Genomic DNA, 18,874 nt, shown 5'->3' with positions numbered 1-18,874 from the left:
CACTGATTGACAGAAATCCATATTCTATGTTTCTCACAGCCGTTGATGAAAATGAAGTTCTTGAAATTGTCAAAAAATGTAAAAATCACAAATCTTTGGATTGTAATGATATTGATATGATAGTGGTTAAAAGAGTCATTGAGGCTATTATAAAACCATTTACATACATCTGTAATTTATCATTTCAAACTGGTCGATTTCCAGACAGAATGAAAATAGCAAAAGTTATACCTCTATACAAATCTGGAAACAAACACCATTTCACAAACTACAGGCCTGTCTCTTTACTACCTCAATTCTCAAAAGTTCTTGAAAAACTGTTTAAAAACAGACTGGAAAAATTTATAGATAAACATAAACTACTCACTGAGAGTCAGTACGGATTCAGATCAAGCAGATCAACATCATCGGCACTATTAGATTCAATAGAATACATCACAAATTCCATAGACAAAAAGCAATATGTGGCTGGGTTATTCATAGACTTGACAAAGGCATTTGACACTATAGATCATGATATATTAATAAGAAAACTGGAACATTATGGTGTCAGAGGGGTCGCTTTAGATTGGGTCCGGAGTTATTTAAGTGACAGAAAGCAGTTTGTGAAAATAAATGGTGGTTGCTCCTTATGTATGGACATTGCTTGTGGTGTACCCCAAGGGTCAGTTTTGGGTCCAAAATTCTTCAACTTGTACATTAACGACATCTGTAAAGTGTCCAAAGTATTAAAAATGGTTCTCTTTGCTGACGATACAAACATTTTTTGCTCTGGTGATGATCTGCAGAATTTATTGGAGGATATGACTAATGAAATAAGTAAAGTGAAGTTCTGGCTTGATAAAAATAAATTATCATTAAATTTGAATAAATCTAAACTTATGTTATTTGGAAATAGTAGTTTAAATACAAATGCAAAGATTCAAATAAATGGTGTTGATATTGAAAGAGTCAGTGAAAATACATTTCTGGGGGTAATAATAGATGAAAAACTTAACTGGAGAGCTCACGTAAGATATATTCATTCCAAAGTATCACGAAGCATTGCAGTACTAAACAAGGCAAAGCAGGTATTCGACAGAACATCACTTCATATTCTCTACTGTTCACTGGTTTCACCATACTTAAGCTATTGTGCAGAGGTCTGGGGCAATAACTATAAAACCACATTACATTCACTTTTTACTCTTCAAAAGAAAGCAATTCGAATCATCCACAATGCAGGTTACAGGGAACATACAAACTCACTATTTTTGCAGTCTGAAATATTGAAAATTGACGATATAGTGAAATTCCAAACAGCACAAATTCTATTCAAAGCAAAAAATAAAGAACTGCCAGGTAATATTCAGAGTATGTTTTTTTTTTGAAAGAAGGAAGTTATAATTTAAGGGGTTTTTGTAACTTCAAAACAATGAAGGTACGTACTACAAGAAAAGGCTTTTGTGTTTCTGTTCAAGGAGTGAAACTATGGAACAAACTGAATATGGAATTAAAGCAATGTCCAAACATAAAACTGTTCAAAAAGAGTTATAAAAATATGATCTTCTCGATCTATAAAGAAAAGGAAAATATTTAAATTAAGTGAATGTCTCTATTTAAAAACAAACAAACAAAAAATTCATGATGTGATATTATAGTATATAGTATATCAGAAATCTGTTCACTATTTTTATTACAAATTATATCAGTAAGGAAGCTGACTAAATATTCACTGATAATTTATGGGACAGGGGTGGGATTAAATAAGTGTATACTTCTTCCCACTCCCTTTCAACATGTAAATTAATCAGAATGTTTTTTTGTATGTAATTTGTATAGTATATTTTTTTTCTCTCATTTCTTTTCTAAATGTACTTGTATATTGTTCACATGTTGAAATAAATTACCAATCAATCAATCAATCAATCAATCAAATTTCAAACCTTCGTAGAAAAAGAAGTCCAGTATTATAGAATGAAACCAAAGATCAAACCTTGTTTTCAGGTCCAGAACATCGTAATAGAGCAGCTGTGAGAGAATTCAACATTAATGAATCAATGGTACAGAAGTAGAGGAAGCAAGAAGAACAAGTTGAGTAAAGTTTGACTTATCTGACTGTTTTGTTTTGCTTAATTATAATCTGAAAAATATGGTAATTGCTACCTTCCTTTAGTCCAACTTTTTGTGCGATGGCATCTTCCCCTCCCTTTTGGGTGCTACCGCAGGTGCCTTTGACGGTGCAAAACATTTCATCGACATTGTTGTGTTTGTTGGGGAGAAAACAAACATACAGGCTGTGCGATATGACCAAAATCTCATATCCCGATAAAAGACATTTATCGTAAATTCTGTAAATTCTGTGAATCTCAGGCAGCTCGACTTGCGTGAAGTGTTTTCATCTGGGCGTCGTGTACCTGGAGTCCAGTGTTTTCCCCGCAGCATGAAGTATTTATTACGTGCTGCGGGGAAAAGCCTGTTCTAAGGTTTCTTTTTTTTAGCACCTGACGGCTCTTTTCAGCTTCTCATCTGTAAACACTCTGCATACAATTACACGTGATTCAGGTTATTTTGAAAAATCTCAAAAGAATCTTCAGCTTTATTGTGAAAGGTCTATGTGCATAATAAGCAAGCAAACCGTCGTTGTTGCTAACAACAACGCATAAAAGCAGTCGCTGGTCCGTCCGCAGTGTGGTTATATTAAATATAAGAGAAAGAACAGAGTACTTTGAGAAATGAATTCTATAGTGACCATCAAAACGATGAAAAACATATTGCCGTAAACAGTTTATCTTGCGACACCATGAAATAAACGATAGTGTAAAATGAAACGATAGACGTTTTCATATCGTCATCGGATATATATCGATATATCGAACAGCCCTGGTACAGCACTTCAGAGTCACACTGCTAGCCATCGAAGATTTATGTAAATTTGACCAGCTGAACGCATTCTGTACTGACCGGAGACACGGAGGAGATTGATTGACAATGGTCTACAGCCAATCAGGACGCAGAACACAATGCGCTGTTTTTATTTTTATTTTTTTAATTGCACACAAAATAAATCTGCGAAACAGCGAGGCCACGAAAGGTGAACCGCGTTACAGCGAGGGACCACTGTACATTCATTACACATTCACATGTTTGAAATTGTAATCATGTGTTTGGAGTGCTACCTATATTTCCTCAGACACATAGAAGAACATCCAGACAACAGTGTCACAGCATTTCCTCTTGCACAGAGCACAGCAGAGAGCCGTCCATTAAGCAGAAGGAAAAAGGCCTCAAAACAGAGCTGCTGTGAGTCTCTGGTTATCCCAGTCACATGAGCAGAAATGTTGCTGGGACAAATCAGAGTTATTAAAGAGTAGGGGTTTATAAATTCTAAGAAATGCATTTATCGTTGAGGTGAACAGATGTCATATGCACAGTTAAGCAGGTTACCTCCTCTAACAGGAAAAAATATCAGCCGGATATCAAACAGAGCTGCCAGCTCTTTACACCATGGACTCACCCAGACCACCACCAAAGACGACACAGGTGTGATTTTGTATATAAATAAAGACAACTGTCATAAACAGCATAAAGATGGTCAGAAATTAACACACAGGTCTCCAAAAAACCCAAAACAAACCTGCTTATTGCCATGCAGAGCTCCTCGCCACTCTGAGCCAGAAAAAAACCCCGATTAACTTTCAAAAGTTGCACGTGCCATGTACCTACCCAGCTGTATGAATAATGTATGCATGTTGGCGTGTGTGTGTGTGTGTTTACATGCATGCCTCGTACGAGCGCACGTGTGTGCGTCTGTGTGGGGATAAGCGCAGTGAAGAGAGCTGGATTAGGAGCAGTGAGGGCAGATGGAGCCGCAGAAAGCAGAGGACAGTTTGGGACGCCTCAGTATGCGACATCAACAGGGGATTGTCGCTTTGTGTTGTTTTTGCGCATGCGCACGTGTGATTCTCAGAGTATCATTGGGCACGCACGTGTTCCTGTGAGTGCTGCCTCATGCCCTGACCCCTCCCCTCTGTGCTGTCTGAGTCACGGCGTGTTCTTGATACAAGTGCACACACACACACACACACACACACACACACACACACACACACACACACACACACACACACACACACACACACACACACACACACACACACACGGCTTCGCATAGCCTGGAGTCGGGGAGCTGAAATAGAATTTGGTGTGTGTATGTGTACCAATTTGTTTGTGTGTATGTCTCAAAATTAACCGCAGTGCAAAGCCTTTGAATGTTTCAGCAGGCAGTTAGCTTTTATCAGAGCAATTCAATTAATGTCTGCAAAGCAGAATTGCAACTGAGTGATTGGATGTGTGTTTGAAGAAGTTTGCATGCAGAATTTTGTGTGATTACAAGAATTTCTGTGCTTTTCTTTTTACTTCTGTGCTTAGAATAACCTCGTATGTTTGTAATGCAGAACTGAGATCAGTGCTTTCATATCGCTCTCAGCTAGTTGGATGGGGGGGTGGATTGGCATTTCATAGATACTGACTCCAATATCAGAAGTAAATTCTTTTAAACTCCTCGAGCCCACTTCAGTTCAGCTTTCATCATTTATGAGTAAAAGTTGAAAATAAGAATAGAAGGCAGTGATTTAAGATGTCCGGGACGCTGAGATATCGTAACACATGCAATATCCGTGCATATTGGAACAGGAATTGCAGTGAAGGCAGGTTCCAAATTTTTTGACCCTTTGCAGTCATTTCCCTGAAGTTTTTCACTTTAGTTTATTGTTGCCTATAAGTCAAAGTGGCAGTGGAGCCTTTGAATAGCTGAGACACGTGGAAGTCTTTGGAATGCAGAGATAATAAAATAGTTTTGTTTGGTCTTTTTTTCCACACACAACTCATCAGAAAACAATGTGGTAATTGAGAATTTGTAAGCAGAAAAAAACTAATGGCAATGATGGCGGAAAAATTAGCTCCAGTGTATGAAATGAGTTGGTTGACACTGACTGGAGATGACTCACCGCTCATTCAGTGTTACACTTCCCCCACTTGAAATGCCTTTGAAACGTCAGCACAAAGGATGAATGACTGCATTAAAACCATGCTTCGTTTAGAGGTGTTTAAAGGCTCAACCTTTGCCAGGTTTGCCACCTCCAAAGTCTCTGAGATTCAAAGACAGTTATATTTCAGAGTGGTACCTGCATCTGTTTTAAACAGTCTTTGGTGTATTAGACCCAGAGCAGAACATATTAAAACAGAGTGCATTAAATATTTTACCTGTACTGATACATCCCAAGAGTCTCATTGAGTCACTGGCAAAACATTTTTGTCCACCTGTGGTTCCCACCATGATGTTCCTGTTTGTGTAAAATGTAAAAAGGTGGATTTCTACATATGATATTTAATTGGTGTCAGTATTTTTGCTGTAGTTTATCATGGCTGAATGCAGGCACATCGTCACAACACACTGTTTTGAAGAGGATCATTTCTGCTGAGAGGAGCTCAGATCCTTCAGATTTTTCAGCTCCAAAGACATAGCACAGTTCTCTGGGTGCTATTGCTAGGAAAGAGCACTGATGGTGGCATTTGCTCTGTGCTCTTGCGATTGCTATTGGCAGTCAGACTTAAAGAACATTTCTGTGCAGCTTGTTTTGGACATGAAAGACTGCACTAGATTTAGCTTTTCTACTCTTTTATGTGTGTCTTTTTAGTCAGTGGAATCTCTGGTTTCACATTTCTCCTTTAAAAAAAATGCTCTTTTCCTGTTTTATTCATTGATGAGTATTTTTTTTATCCTGACGTTTATATCAAACTGCATGGCTCTTTACAGCTTCCTTCATATTTTAGTAAAAGATTGAGCTTTTTGTAATTTTGTAGTGCATGTGCGCACAGCTGTTTAAAATAGTTGTTCTTACACTAAAATAAATGAGTTTAAAACAAGCAACAGAATCAACCATTGAATTCTGGGATAGATTGGGCCACGAAGGATACACCCGACCCATCCTTCAAATCTAGGGAGAAGGAGGACGCATTTGGAGGAGTCTTCAAACGTGGACAGCCTTCGTCGCGTCGCTGTCATGTAATCGGCCTATCAATGTGGCCTCCGAAGAATGCGGCCCCTGAATTTGGACACAGCTACGATACCGAAGATTGCTGCTTCTTCTTCTTTGGCGTTTAACGGCAGCTGGCATCCTTGTAGATGCATTTCTGCCATCTTCTGTTTCAGTCCGTTATTACACTCTTAAATCCTACTACCTATTCCTGCGTCTTTCTGGTTCTTACAAAGCTTCAAACAACTCGTCAACTATTAAATTAGTCGTCAACAATTTTGCTAGTAATCGTGACTAGTCATGGCAGCCCTACCTGTAATTTAATTTTAGCACAAAGGTTATCTATCATATGACATCCTGTGTCAAAATCAAGTATTAAAAGCTACTGTGCAGTTTGGTTTTTAGGTACTTGTGCTGTTTGTCATCTCTTTTGGCCTCACATGCCTGCAGCGTCACTGTGAAGAACAGAAGACAGATCAACAGCCTAGAGGGCAAACATAAAGAGAGATGTCGCAGCAGTGACACCCATATGACCTCCCTCTTAACATCAGTAAGACTTAGCAGGTGGTGCCGGATTACGAGCATTCCTATATTGACAGAGGCAGAAAGAGAAAATTAGCGCTTTGAAGTTCCAGGGTGTTAACAATACTTAGAACATGTTATAAGATCTGCACTCAGGAACTGAAGACACAGCTGTGAATTTGTTATCTGAGTCAGCTCAGCAAGCTTTACTCAGACCTTGAGCATTTCAGTCCACTCTACAACTGGAGAACATTCACTCGCTGTCTTCTACAACAGAGTCGCTTCTCTTAACCTCCACGCTTCAGCATTTGTCTTTAGGGAACGTTCCACCAGAGCCGCAGAAGACAGTATTCAACTGTTGCCACAGGATTATTGGTCCACATCTTGAGTAGAGTTCAATTCAATTCAATTCAATTTTATTTATATAGCGCCAAATCACAACAAAAGTCGCCTCAAGGCGCTTCATAGATACAGAGAAAAACCCAACAATCATATGACCCCCCTATGAGCAAGCACTTTGGCGACAGTGGGAAGGAAAAACTCCCTTTTAACAGGAAGAAACCTCCGGCAGAACCAGGCTCAGGGAGGGGCGGCCATCTGCTGCGACCGGTTGGGGTGAGAGAAGGAAGACAGGATAAAGACATGCTGTGGAAGAGAGACAGAGGTTAATAACAGATATGATTCAATGCAGAGAGGTCTATTAATACATAGTGAGTGAGAAAGGTGACTGGAAAGGAAAAACTCAATGCATCATGGGAATCCCCCGGCAGCCTACATCTATTGCAGCATAACAAAGGGAGGATTCAGGGTCACCTGGTCCAGCCCTAACTATATGCTTTAGAAAAAAGGAAAGTTTTAAGCCTAATCTTAAAAGTAGAGATAGTGTCTGTCTCCCGAATCCAAACTGGAAGCTGGTTCCACAGAAGAGGGGCCTGAAAACTGAAGGCTCTCCCTCCCATTCTACTTTTAAATACTCTAGGAACAACAAGTAGGCCTGCAGAGCGAGAGCGGAGCGCTCTAATAGGGTGATATGGTACTACAAGGTCATTAAGATAAGATGGGGCCTGATTATTTAAGACCTTGTATGTGAGGAGCAGGATTTTGAATTCAATTCTGGATTTAACAGGAAGCCAATGAAGGGAAGCCAAAACAGGAGAAATATGCTCTCTCTTTCTAGTCCCTGTCAGGACTCTTGCTGCAGCATTTTGGATTAGCTGAAGGCTTTTCAGTGAGTTTTTTGGACATCCTGATAATAATGAATTACAGTAGTCCAGCCTGGAAGTAATAAATGCATGAACTAGTTTTTCAGCGTCACTCTGAGACAGGATATTTCTAATTTTAGAGATGTTGCGCAAATGGAAGAAAGCAGTCTTACATATTTGTTTAATATGTGCATTGAAGGACATGTCCTGGTCAAAAATGACTCCAAGGTTCCTCACAGCGTTACTGGAGGCCAAGGTAATGCCATCCAGAGTAAGAATCTGATTAGATACCATATTTCTAAGATTTTCAGGGCCGAGTACAATAACCTCAGTTTTATCTGAATTAAGAAGCAGAAAGTTAGCGGCCATCCAGGTCTTTATGTCTTTAAGACATTCCTGCAGTTTAACTAATTGGTGTGTGTTATCTGGCTTCATGGACAGATAGAGCTGGGTGTCATCTGCATAGCAGTGAAAATGTATGCTATGTCTTCTAATGATACTGCCTAAGGGAAGCATGTATAATGTAAACAGAATTGGTCCTAGCACTGAACCCTTCACATGTTAAAAAAACAACAGAAAAAACAGTTGCATGCTGTTCTTTAAACATTGACCTTGAACTCTCAAGTCTTCACCATTTATATCAAATATACAGATTAAAGGAGAAACCACCATGAAAAGGTCTCAGTGACGGATTGGGCCACAGCTTTGGTATTGATTCTTCAGATCTCTGGGATACAGTTCCCCCAGGAGAGCTTAAATAAGCTATTTCCTTATGGATTGTTTTGAAGGTGATTGAGATTGACCAGTGCAATCTATTCAGATCAATCTGCTGCCCATCACCTACCTTCCTGTCTACTGTAGATTTAAATTGATAGATTCTGTAAAAATTTCCATAAACAACAACACAATATCTGACCGTTCCACTGCTATTTATTGAAAAATCATGACTGTAAACACTTGGACATTGAAGTTCTGATAGTTGGTCCTATTTCTTTCAGAAACACATGCACCCTGGTGTTTCATTGTTGAGGTTCTTGAGGTTATTCTAAAAGGGGATGGTTTCGTCTACACCAAATCTGTCTATTATTACTCTGGCAAACAACCGTCTTTGTCTCTTCTATTTAGAGCACATTATTCCAGATGGCCTTGCCTTTGTTTTTCACATTCATCTGCTTTCGTTTTCCTTTTGGACAGCAAAGGATTTGTCCCAGTGTGCTTCCAGTGTTTTAGTTTTGCTGCCTCTTTTTTATTGTTGAAATGCTTTGATACCAACAGTTTTGAAGAGTTCCTCTGAGTTACTTGGATGGAATTTTGGATTTGATGGTATGTTTGGTATAAGAATAGTTTTATGGCAGGCGTATCTAGCGACAGCTTTGGCACTGTAATCTGCCAGGAGCAGCAGCTCCACCCAACCCAAGCCGTAGGTGTAGCCTTCTCTGTCAGTAAACTCTACATGTATAAAGTCTAATTTACATTATGGAGCCCTACTCTTAACTCACATAAATGTAATACTGTCTGTGAAGCTGGGTTTAAGAAATAAATGTTTAAACTTTAAGTTTTAAGAACATGTTTAACGCTTTCTTGTGCCAGTACAGAACATTACGTCACCGGTTGGTTGGCTGGTTGCGACTTATAGACTTACATTAGTTTACGTTAGCTAACTAGTGACAGAACTGATAACACTGTGAAAAGTAATTGACCAAAGTATGAGAAAACGAATTATGAGTCCAGTCCAGTTTATTGTTCAGATGAACACCAAGGTACCTGTAGCTGTCCACAGCCTCGATGTCCATCCTTGGATGTTCAGTGGTTGCAGTGGAGGATGCTTGTGCCTGCGGAAGTCTACCACCAACTCCTTTTACTAGTGTTGATCTGGAGGTAGTTCAGCTGGCACCACTCCACAAAGTCTAAGGTCAGATCTCTGTACTCCTTGTTGTGTCCATCAGTGATGAGGCCGACTATTGCAGAGTCGTCAGAGAACTTCTGCAGGAAGCACTGGGTGGAGTTGTGGGAGAAGTCTGCAGTGTAGATGGTGAAGAGGAACGCAGCTAGAACCGTTCCCTGTGGGGCCCCGTACTGCAGACGACCCTGTCCGACACACAGCCCTGAGTTCTCACATACTGTGGTCGATCGGTGAGGTAGTCCAAAATCCAGGTTGTGAGGTGATGGTCCACTCCAGAGTTCTCCAGCTTGTCCTTCAGGACCGTAGGAAGAATGGTGTTGAAGGCACTGGAGAAATCAAAGAACATGATTCTCACAGTGCTTCAGCGGTCTCCAGGTGAGCGAGGGAACGATGTAGGAGGTGAATGACGGCATCATCCGCTCCAATGCCAGGCTGGTAAGCAAACTGAAGTGGGTCCAACAATGAGCTCACCAGGTCCCGAAGCTGAGCCAGGACCAGCCGCTCCAGGGTCTTCATCAGGTGGGATGTCAGAGCCACCGGCCTGTAGCTGTTGAGGTCCTTGGAGCGTGAGGTCTTTGGCACTGGTACAACATAGGAGGTTTTTACAGAGCTGTGGGACTCTCCCCAGCCTCAGGCTCAGGTTGAAGAGGTGCTCCATCACCTCACACAGTTGGTCTGCGCAGGACCTGACGACCCTCGAGCTGATGCCATCATGATCATGGCTAAGCTGGAAACCTGGACCCTCCGTGACTACATGAAGTACCTTCTGAAGGTCTACTAGAAGGTGTGAATGGGGCATTATGGGCAATCCCTACTTGCTACCATCACGAAACCAACCAGCTGATCTACACCACAGCAGCAGTGATCACTGAGATGAGGCTACAAGCTGAACAGCAACAAGGAGAGTAGACTTTATATCTCAAGATTCAGTTATGTGTAGTACAGTGTACCCTCTGTGCCAGCACTGATGTCCTCGTATCCACTCTTGCCACTCTAGTTAAGCTAATAATAAATGTTTAATAGGTTAGTATTTTTTCCTCTCAAGCAAATCCATTTGATGCATAAATTGCATTAACTACTTAATTTCATTGGTAGTTTTGTGGCTCTGCAGCATTCCCTCCTTTCTGTTGGTGGTTATTTTATTAAAAAGAGCATGTATTATGTGTACCGCCTTGTTGTTTTTGGATGCTGTTTTATTGTTCAGGGTAACACAAAGTGCAGATTGTCTGGTGGGAATGGGTTAGTGATGATTGGATCTTCTTAAACTGAAAAAGATGAATTAATTGCATTATTAGATTTTGCAAACTGAATAAGCAAATATTCTGTTTGCTCACCAGGAGGAAGAAGGTGATGTCCTTTCATTTCAGTGTGCCACATCAGGACTACAATTATGTTGCCGTTGTTTCTCCCTCTTTTTAACAAGTCTTAAGCTTCGTGAAACAGTTTGTTTTTTCACCTCATCAGCTGTCCTAAGGGCTAACATTTTTGGATATAACCCGTGTTGATTGGTGTATTTATTTTATCAGGATTTAGTTTTAACTCTCTTCCTAGCAAATGTCATAATTCTAAGACTTTTCTAAGAATTTCGTCATGAGGAGTTAATCTTAGTACAAGGACGCTTTGTGAATACAAGCCGTGGTTGTATTAGTCTGTTTAACAGTCCATCAGTCTATTTACAGCCACAGTCATTCAATGAAAAAACAAGATTTGGAGACTGCGGCATGACTGAGATTACTGCCAGCATTTACAAGGAACCTGACATTTTGTTGCCTGTTTTTAAAAAAACAAAAAACAAAAAGAGACCATACTGTAGTTACAGATGCATCTATAGGCTGCATGTGTGCAAGGCAAAAACACACATATGCTTGTTAGGCAACATACAAATAAAATACTAGAATTTCATTCATGCAAGTGAGAGAACATTTCCTCATGTTCTTTCTCAAATTTGCTCCAGAAACCAGCAACATGACAGACGTGATGGAAACGTGTAGTTCAGAGGAACTTCTTGTACCTAACGTACAGTATTCAAAAAGCTGGAAATTAGCTATAACACTAACTAAACTAGGGTATGCACCTGCTGTTTAGCAGTGTAAAATTCAACATTATAAAAACTCTATTAGCCAGTGCAGTTTTTGTCTCCATTGGCTTCATGTTTCAGGCCACAGGTTTCTGCTTGTCTCATACCCAGAATCACCGTTTACTTTATAGTAAATCAAGAAAACACAATTAGTTCCACTTGGAGTTGGACATCTCCCTCTTAATTTTAGTGATGTGGTTTTATAGATCTACAAGTCAGTCGACCGCTTTTACCCTGATCTCTCATACTTCTCTCCAACTATTGGGTGAATTGCCATGAAAATTTGGCATTTACATTCTCCGGAATAGTAAGTCTTATCACTTTGAGGTTGACATTTCCCTGACATTTTCCTTTGGTGAAACCAGCAAGCTTGAAATGTCTTGAAAAATAATAGCTTAAAGCAGACCATAATACATTTGATTGAAGACACACATGATCCCCTCAGGATAAATGTTATCACTCTGGTAGTCCCCGACTCCCCAACTTATCTGGACCTATCATTACTTCAGCATTCTCGTTTGCCAAACACTGATTTGTTTTGTTTAATGGTAATTACCTAGTTTTGCCACACTAAAATGTCAAAGCAAGCTGTTGTCAACATTTTGATAATGCGCACATCAGTTCATATAAAAACTTCTTGCTTAGTTGCTTTTTTTTTTTTAAGTTTAACTGCTGCTGTCAATAAAAGGCTCCAGAGCTGATCAGTCGTAGATGTGTCTAATATGTTTAGCCTTTACTGCGGACGACATGCTAGGAGTGCACATTTTGCACTCTCATATAAAAACAGGTCCTGTGATTTATTGCCACAATAGCTAACATAAATGGAAACATGTGGAAGCCAAAAGAAAAGTCATCTTTATCATTATTTTTATTTAAATTAGCGGGAACTCTCCTAGGCAGCTTTCTTTAAGTACTCTTCAGGAAAAGTTCAACAGGCTTCTAGAAAGGCATCCAAAGCTCTTCTCTGGATGTTGGCCACCTTTGTGGTCCTTTCTCCACACTGCTTGAATAATGTTGTGCTCCAGGCTCTATGGAGGGCAAAAAAACACACGCACTGGAGCACTATCCAGGTGTGCTTTTACTGCATTGAAAGTGTGTTTGGGATCATTGTTGTGGTGAAAAATGAAGCTGTTGCCAATCAGATGGGCTCCAGATGGTACTGCATGGTGGTTCGGAATCTGATGGTACATTTTTATGTTCATAATTCAAAGAAGAAGAAGAAAAAAACGGAACAACAAATAAAGACATGTCATTATTATGTAAGCAGTTTGCGTTTTTAAGAATGACAGAGTCGTGGATATTGGTTAAAGTGGGACGTACAGTAACCTGTGGAGTCAGAAGGTCCTGTATGAACGTGCAAGATATTAAATGACAATATTTTATTTTGAAACAGAATATTCATTTAAATAAAAGTTTGACAAATAAATTTGCATGCTGTCAGTTATAGTTCTGCATCTCTAAAGTCAAAGCAATCCATCAGTTGGAAAGGCAAAGTCAGTTTATAAGTCATTCCCTTTCATGGTCGGCCTTTAATGTTAAAGCTGCTGGAAGTGAAACTGGGAAAACAGCAAGAAGAAATAATGAGCAAATGAAAGCGTTACTTATGTATTTATGGCTTGTTGTGGAGCTTGTTGTTTGGCTCTTCTGCCTCAGATGAACCCTGCTTGGGATCATTCAGCTACACCCTCCCAGGTAAATTTGAACCAGCTACAACTTATGATTTCATAAGGAGCAAAAAGAGATCATAGACAAGGCTAATTCAATTGATGAGATATCTAGCATCTCTGTGTCCTCATAAGACTTCGCTTGGCTCTACTAGGGAGACTGCATCAGACTGCTGTTATGTAATCAAGTTAGCATTAAAGCTTAAGTGAGTTTGGATCCAGAGAGGCAACAGTTTTTTTTTTTCCTCTTGGGGAACGAAATAAAAAGGGCAAAGTAGAAGGATGCTAGCAAAGAGGTCATGCACCAGAAAAGTGACAGGAGTCAAATGTAAAAATATCAGCAGGAACGACAGGTGACAGAGCCGGAGAGGGAGAAGAGGGAAAGTCGCGCTGAAGAAACACGTAACGTGAGTAATAAAGCAAGGACAGGAAGAGACAGAGAGAGGTTGTACAAGGTAAATCTGGGCATGACGAGTTGTGTTGTGATGACAGAGAGCATGACACTTAGGGGGGAGGAACTACACCATGCCGTGCAGACATGGAGGGAGGGAGGGGAGGCTGGACGAGAGCAACTAGAAAGAAGGGAGAGCAAGAGGGAGGCAGGCTGGTGGAGGGAAATAAACAGAGTGGCCGTTCCTCCCAGCAGCCAGTCTGAGGCACACAGCTACTAGTGAAGTCTGTTTCAGTTGATTGCAGCAACTCAAGCTCAGTTCTTTTGCATTTGTCTGGGATCAACTCGTTGCTGAGTTCAGTGGGAGGCTTCTAGTCGGGGATTTGAGGTCTGCAAACACAGCTTGTGTTCATGTGAACCAGGCTGAGTGGGACACGTGCAGTAACTTCCTGGGAGGCTGGATCAGCAGACGGTGCTGCTGGGCTGCATCATCTCCTGCTGATATTCCTTCAAAAGGAGCAACATGCATATCTTACAGTCGTACTGCATCAACAGGTTGGTGTGATTGCGGGAGTGCATTTCTCTGCGATTGCGTGTATGTCTGTTGGAAGTGGGTGTGTGCTCTGCTGGCATCTGTGCCCCCTGTCACATGCTCATAACAGATTAAGTATGAGATGTCTGTGTGTGTTGAGTCCTGTTTATGGTCTTCGCTATCTGTAAACCAGTTTATTAGTCACAAATTCATAACAGTAGTCCAGAAATTTGATTTCCAAGGGATGATTGCATTAATTTACTTTCATCTGATGAAATGTCTGAAATCTGAAAGGATGTTAGTGATTCTGTAAGCCTTGCTAGTTTAACAATAAATCTGTTGTGAGTGCATGTACCACATCCAGATCATTCAACTGATGCCCCAGGACAGAGCTCTAGACCAGCTCCTGTGTCTGTCTTTGCAACCACATAATTGTTTCCATTTTCACAAAATGTATGTTATATTTTAACAGAAATGCACTTTGGATAGTTTCTATTTATTTCTTTGTCAAAGGGAATCTCATTAAGGCAAAGGTTCTATTTAAAGCTGCCGTAGCATGGATGCCAAGTAGCTTGTTACAAGAGTAGTAACATTAACAAATCAGCCTAAGACTGCTTGTTCAACTAACTCACAAAGTTATCAATTAATTAATTAGGTAGTTATAGTGTTTAAAATCTAACGAAGATGGTAATGGTTTAAACAAGCTCATTAAGGGTGTCACAAGAACCGATCATTACAATACGTTTTGAGACCAAAAGCCAGGGCAGAAAATCCTCAGAACTCCAGGGGACATCTATAAGAAAGTTGTGTACACCCACACACAGTGAAAACTACTGTCATTGGAAGATGGGCTAGTCCAACTGTCGCAGTATCTCTGTCCCAACTCATTGATAAGAATGGCAGTCAAAGTTGGGTATGGTGATATTTGATATGCAAAAGACAATATGCAAAAATGCTGCCCTGCTTTTCAGAGCAATTAAGGCTCATTTTCAATTCAGTGACGCACCTGCAAGAGATCCATTGTAAGGACTCAAGCTGACTGAGTTTCAGCTCAACATGTAAAATGATCTGTGCATTTCTTTTTATCCTAAAATTATCCAAAAATGCGTGTTACCGGTTTGTCTGGCAACAAAATAAATGTTCCCATTTCAAAGTAACATCCTGCTACCATCCTGTCAGGCATTCAAACAAACTCATTAACGGGTTTATGTTTAAGGACACATTGGTTTGGTATGAAAGTAGATATTAAGAATGATTTTGGTACACAAATCAAACGCAAAGATTTGTGCTCTGATAATTGTCATATATGACTGATTGTTTGCTCTAGCAGTCGCCTTTTGCATAGATTTGCAGCTTACTGAGATTCACAACATATCAGGTTTTTCTCATTGATAAATGGCAGACACCACAACAACTTGCTAAAAAATATATGTATAAATACAAAACTGTAATTGTTCACCCTTCTTCTCTATAACCACCATGGAGACCACTGAGGGCTGGACGTCTTCAGCCTGTTCTGTTCTGCTGCCCCCATAGCGGTCAGGAATAAATGGTTGCAGCTTTATGATTGCAGTTTTCAAAAGACGTAAACTTCCTCTCCCCTGTGGATTGTCTTTTTTTTTTTAAGTTGGATTTGGATTTCAAGTAGCGCTAAATCATTCTCTGGAAATTTTTCCAAACCTCACTAACTTGCACATTTGAGTTATTCCTTCACATTGTAGAAAATGTATACAAGAGCTGTCAACACTGACATAAACTCCAGTTCAGTTTACATTGATCAGCTACCAGAGCAGGCAGTTTCCCACCATGTTACTGCCTCACCATGTGCACTGCTTTAAAGATAATATGTTTCATGGACCGTGAAGAGCAGCAAGAACTGAAAAAAAGACGTCAGAGGATTTTTTTTCTTTTCTTTTTTTTAGGTTGGAAGAGCAAAGTGGATTTGACAGCCAGTGAGCAGGGGGAAGGAGGGACGACAGTGGTGTTACCTAATAGTGTTGATGGAAGTTGAGGGAGGAGAAGAGGAAAGAGGTGGGGCGGAGGGAAAGACAGAAATCACTGGGAAGATCGAGGGAATATAGCAGTAGCTGTGAGCCGACAAAGTGACAGTGGTTTGGAGAGAGAGCTTTTAAAGAGACAGAGAAAATGGGAATGCGAGGGGTGTGGAGCAAACAGCCAAACATGTGGATAGATGGGGGGGAAGGGAGGGGGGGATGGAGAGAGTGTGGTAATCCAAATCTGCTGCAAATAACAGAATTTGTCATGTGAGCGTGATAAAGGAGAAGGATACAAAATTATAGAAAGCGACAGAAGGTGGGGATGAATGGTGCATGTGCAGTCTTTAAGTGGAGAGGATAGAGTGGAGTGGCCTTCATTTCCATGCATGGGAAGCATTGGTATGATTCAGTTTTGAATCCGTGACCAGAGTTTGTCAGTAATCCCCCAAAAGTTAAACTTTGTTGCCTATCAGTTCATTTGTCCATCCAGCCATTCATAGTATGCTAACATGTGCAGAATGCTTGCAGTACAAACTGACATTAGAGCCCGCCATAAATGACGCGACAACACTCGGTAATTTGTAAACTATCCTGTTCTTATTCTATCGTTTTATTTGTTTGTTTTTAAACCGGTCATTACCGTGTATGGTCAAGTGTTTGATCTGTGCCATTATCGACTAACACTACTCAAGCTAGCTTGGGTAGCATAGTTCGTCAAGTAAGGTTAAACAAGGTAAGAATTTTGCCTAGCAACAAAAAGGAAATGGGCTCAAACCAAAGTCTATTTGCAGAACAAACTCAATAGTGCAGCGAAATAACAAGATTCAAATATACCAGCCTGTTTCTGCTGTAACCATAGACGAGGCTGAAGTGGCGTTTGAAGAGACTGTGCTGTATTTGTTTACCATGCATATTGTGGTGGTTTGGATTGCTAATTAGCACCACGCTCAACCATGACTTTAGCAAATTTATCACAGGAACTCATTTTGGGACCACGTGTTGAACATATTTCAAAACAAGCAAGACAAGGAGACACTGAGATCTTGAAAGATCTTAGAAATTAAAAAGATTTTCTTCTTTTTTATTACTTAGTTTTTAATAAAGGTTTTACGTATTTTAACAGAAAAGGAAAACAACAAACAACCAAAAACAACAATAACAAAACAAGCAGTCGACTGAAAAGCACAGCTTTTTCCCACAAAGCAATTCTGGCAGTGAGAACATGACTTTATATCCATGAATTGACAGCACATATACAGATGTAAGAGCAGCCTCGGAGAGGCATGCAAGAGTTTATATAGATGTGGGTAGGCACAAACAGGAGAAAGGAAGAAAAAAAATTCTAATTTCGGATATATTTCAACCACTTGTCCCATCTCGTGGTATAAATATTAGCCTTAACAAAAAGGTAAGTTTTTCCATTTTATGAATCTCCTCAACAACGCTCAACCAGTCGACCAGAACAGGGGGGTCAGTACATTCGGCAAGTACAAAAGGACATCATCAGCTATTTTGTGTTCTCTTGAATTAACTACGACCCCATGAATACTATTATTTTCTCTTATTGCCTGTGCTAAAGGTTCAATGTAAAGAGCGAAAAGAGTCTGAGACAAGTGACAACCTTGACGAGTAGATCTTTAGAAATTAAAAACATTTTCATAGCAAACTAACAGCTCTTATATAATGTCAAGTGTCAGACTGGTTACCCAGCAAACCAAATGTAAAATGTAAGTCTGTGCTATGACTGCAGACCAACATATTTATGGAGAGGATTCCTTTAAATATCTAAAATGCAGCATAGTTTCCACGTTTCTCTACCAGTTTTTCTAGCAGTGTTATCTTATGTCTTTTTTAATGTAGTTAATTACCAAAAAAAACAAAACAGAAACTGTCTTTGCATTATCTGACTTGGAAAAAGAAATCTTATTAATGATCTTTTTCCTGAAGCTGCTATAATGTTATCTTTTTTTAATCACTTATGTCTTTTTTCCCTTCCACCCTCTTCTCCTCCACCCTCCCAGATGGCCAGATGTGCCGAAAAGGAAGAGAAAGAACAGCCAGTGCTCAGTGAAGAGCATGTCCGGTAACTAACTTCATTATCTCTGCCTCACTCGTGTTGTTTGTGTCACCCCCCACATGGAAGTGAACACAATTCAAAGCATATTTCCTCTAAGACGATGTCTTTTGATGTACTGCTGGATTCGGCCAGTGATTGGTTTAAATCCGTGACTCGGCAGCTCCCCTGGGTTTTCAGTGGTGTCCTTATTGTCAGGAATATGATTATTCCTCGTCACCATTGTATAGTTTCCCTCAGAGGCCTTGTTGAACACAAATCAGCTAACCAAGGGGGATTGGTTAGGCAGGTCTATGAATGTTCAGGACTAATCTTTAATGGATTATATCAGAAAAGAAATAGATGTATGCAATAATCATTATTCATGTTATGGATAAATAAACAGAATCAGCATTTATTTCTACCTGTAAACTTTGTATTTTGTTCATGATTTTTTTTTTTCCTGATTTAATATGCTAGCCTCAGATATCGTCGAGCCAAATTAATCGGGGCAAA

The 18,874-nt window shown here is 40.0% G+C and overlaps 1 protein-coding gene across 4 annotated transcripts in view; it reads left to right on the top strand.

The window, feature by feature from the left end:
• The window catches only part of LOC146710630 (thyroid hormone receptor alpha), a 112,930-nt gene that overhangs the window by 73,753 nt on the left and 20,303 nt on the right, over positions 1–18,874 (top strand). For 2 of the 4 annotated variants that reach the window (XM_085453227.1, XM_085453226.1), the window contains exons 1-2: positions 13,967–14,331; positions 18,327–18,388. In XM_085453227.1, the coding sequence (XP_085309353.1) occupies positions 14,300–14,331; positions 18,327–18,388 (94 nt within the window). In that variant the 5' untranslated portion in view covers positions 13,967–14,299. Of the gene's footprint in view, positions 1–13,966; positions 14,332–18,326; positions 18,389–18,874 lie in introns of those variants that run through there. The other 2 variants (XM_085453225.1, XM_085453224.1) reach the window with 1 other exon arrangement.

The sequence above is a fragment of the Copadichromis virginalis genome, linkage group LG4 (genome assembly GCF_057382275.1).
Source record: "Copadichromis virginalis isolate Kocher_CV1m ecotype Utaka linkage group LG4, C_Virginalis_male_GT1.1, whole genome shotgun sequence".
NCBI lineage: Eukaryota > Metazoa > Chordata > Actinopteri > Cichliformes > Cichlidae > Copadichromis > Copadichromis virginalis.
This window is presented reverse-complemented; position numbering and strand designations above follow the sequence as displayed.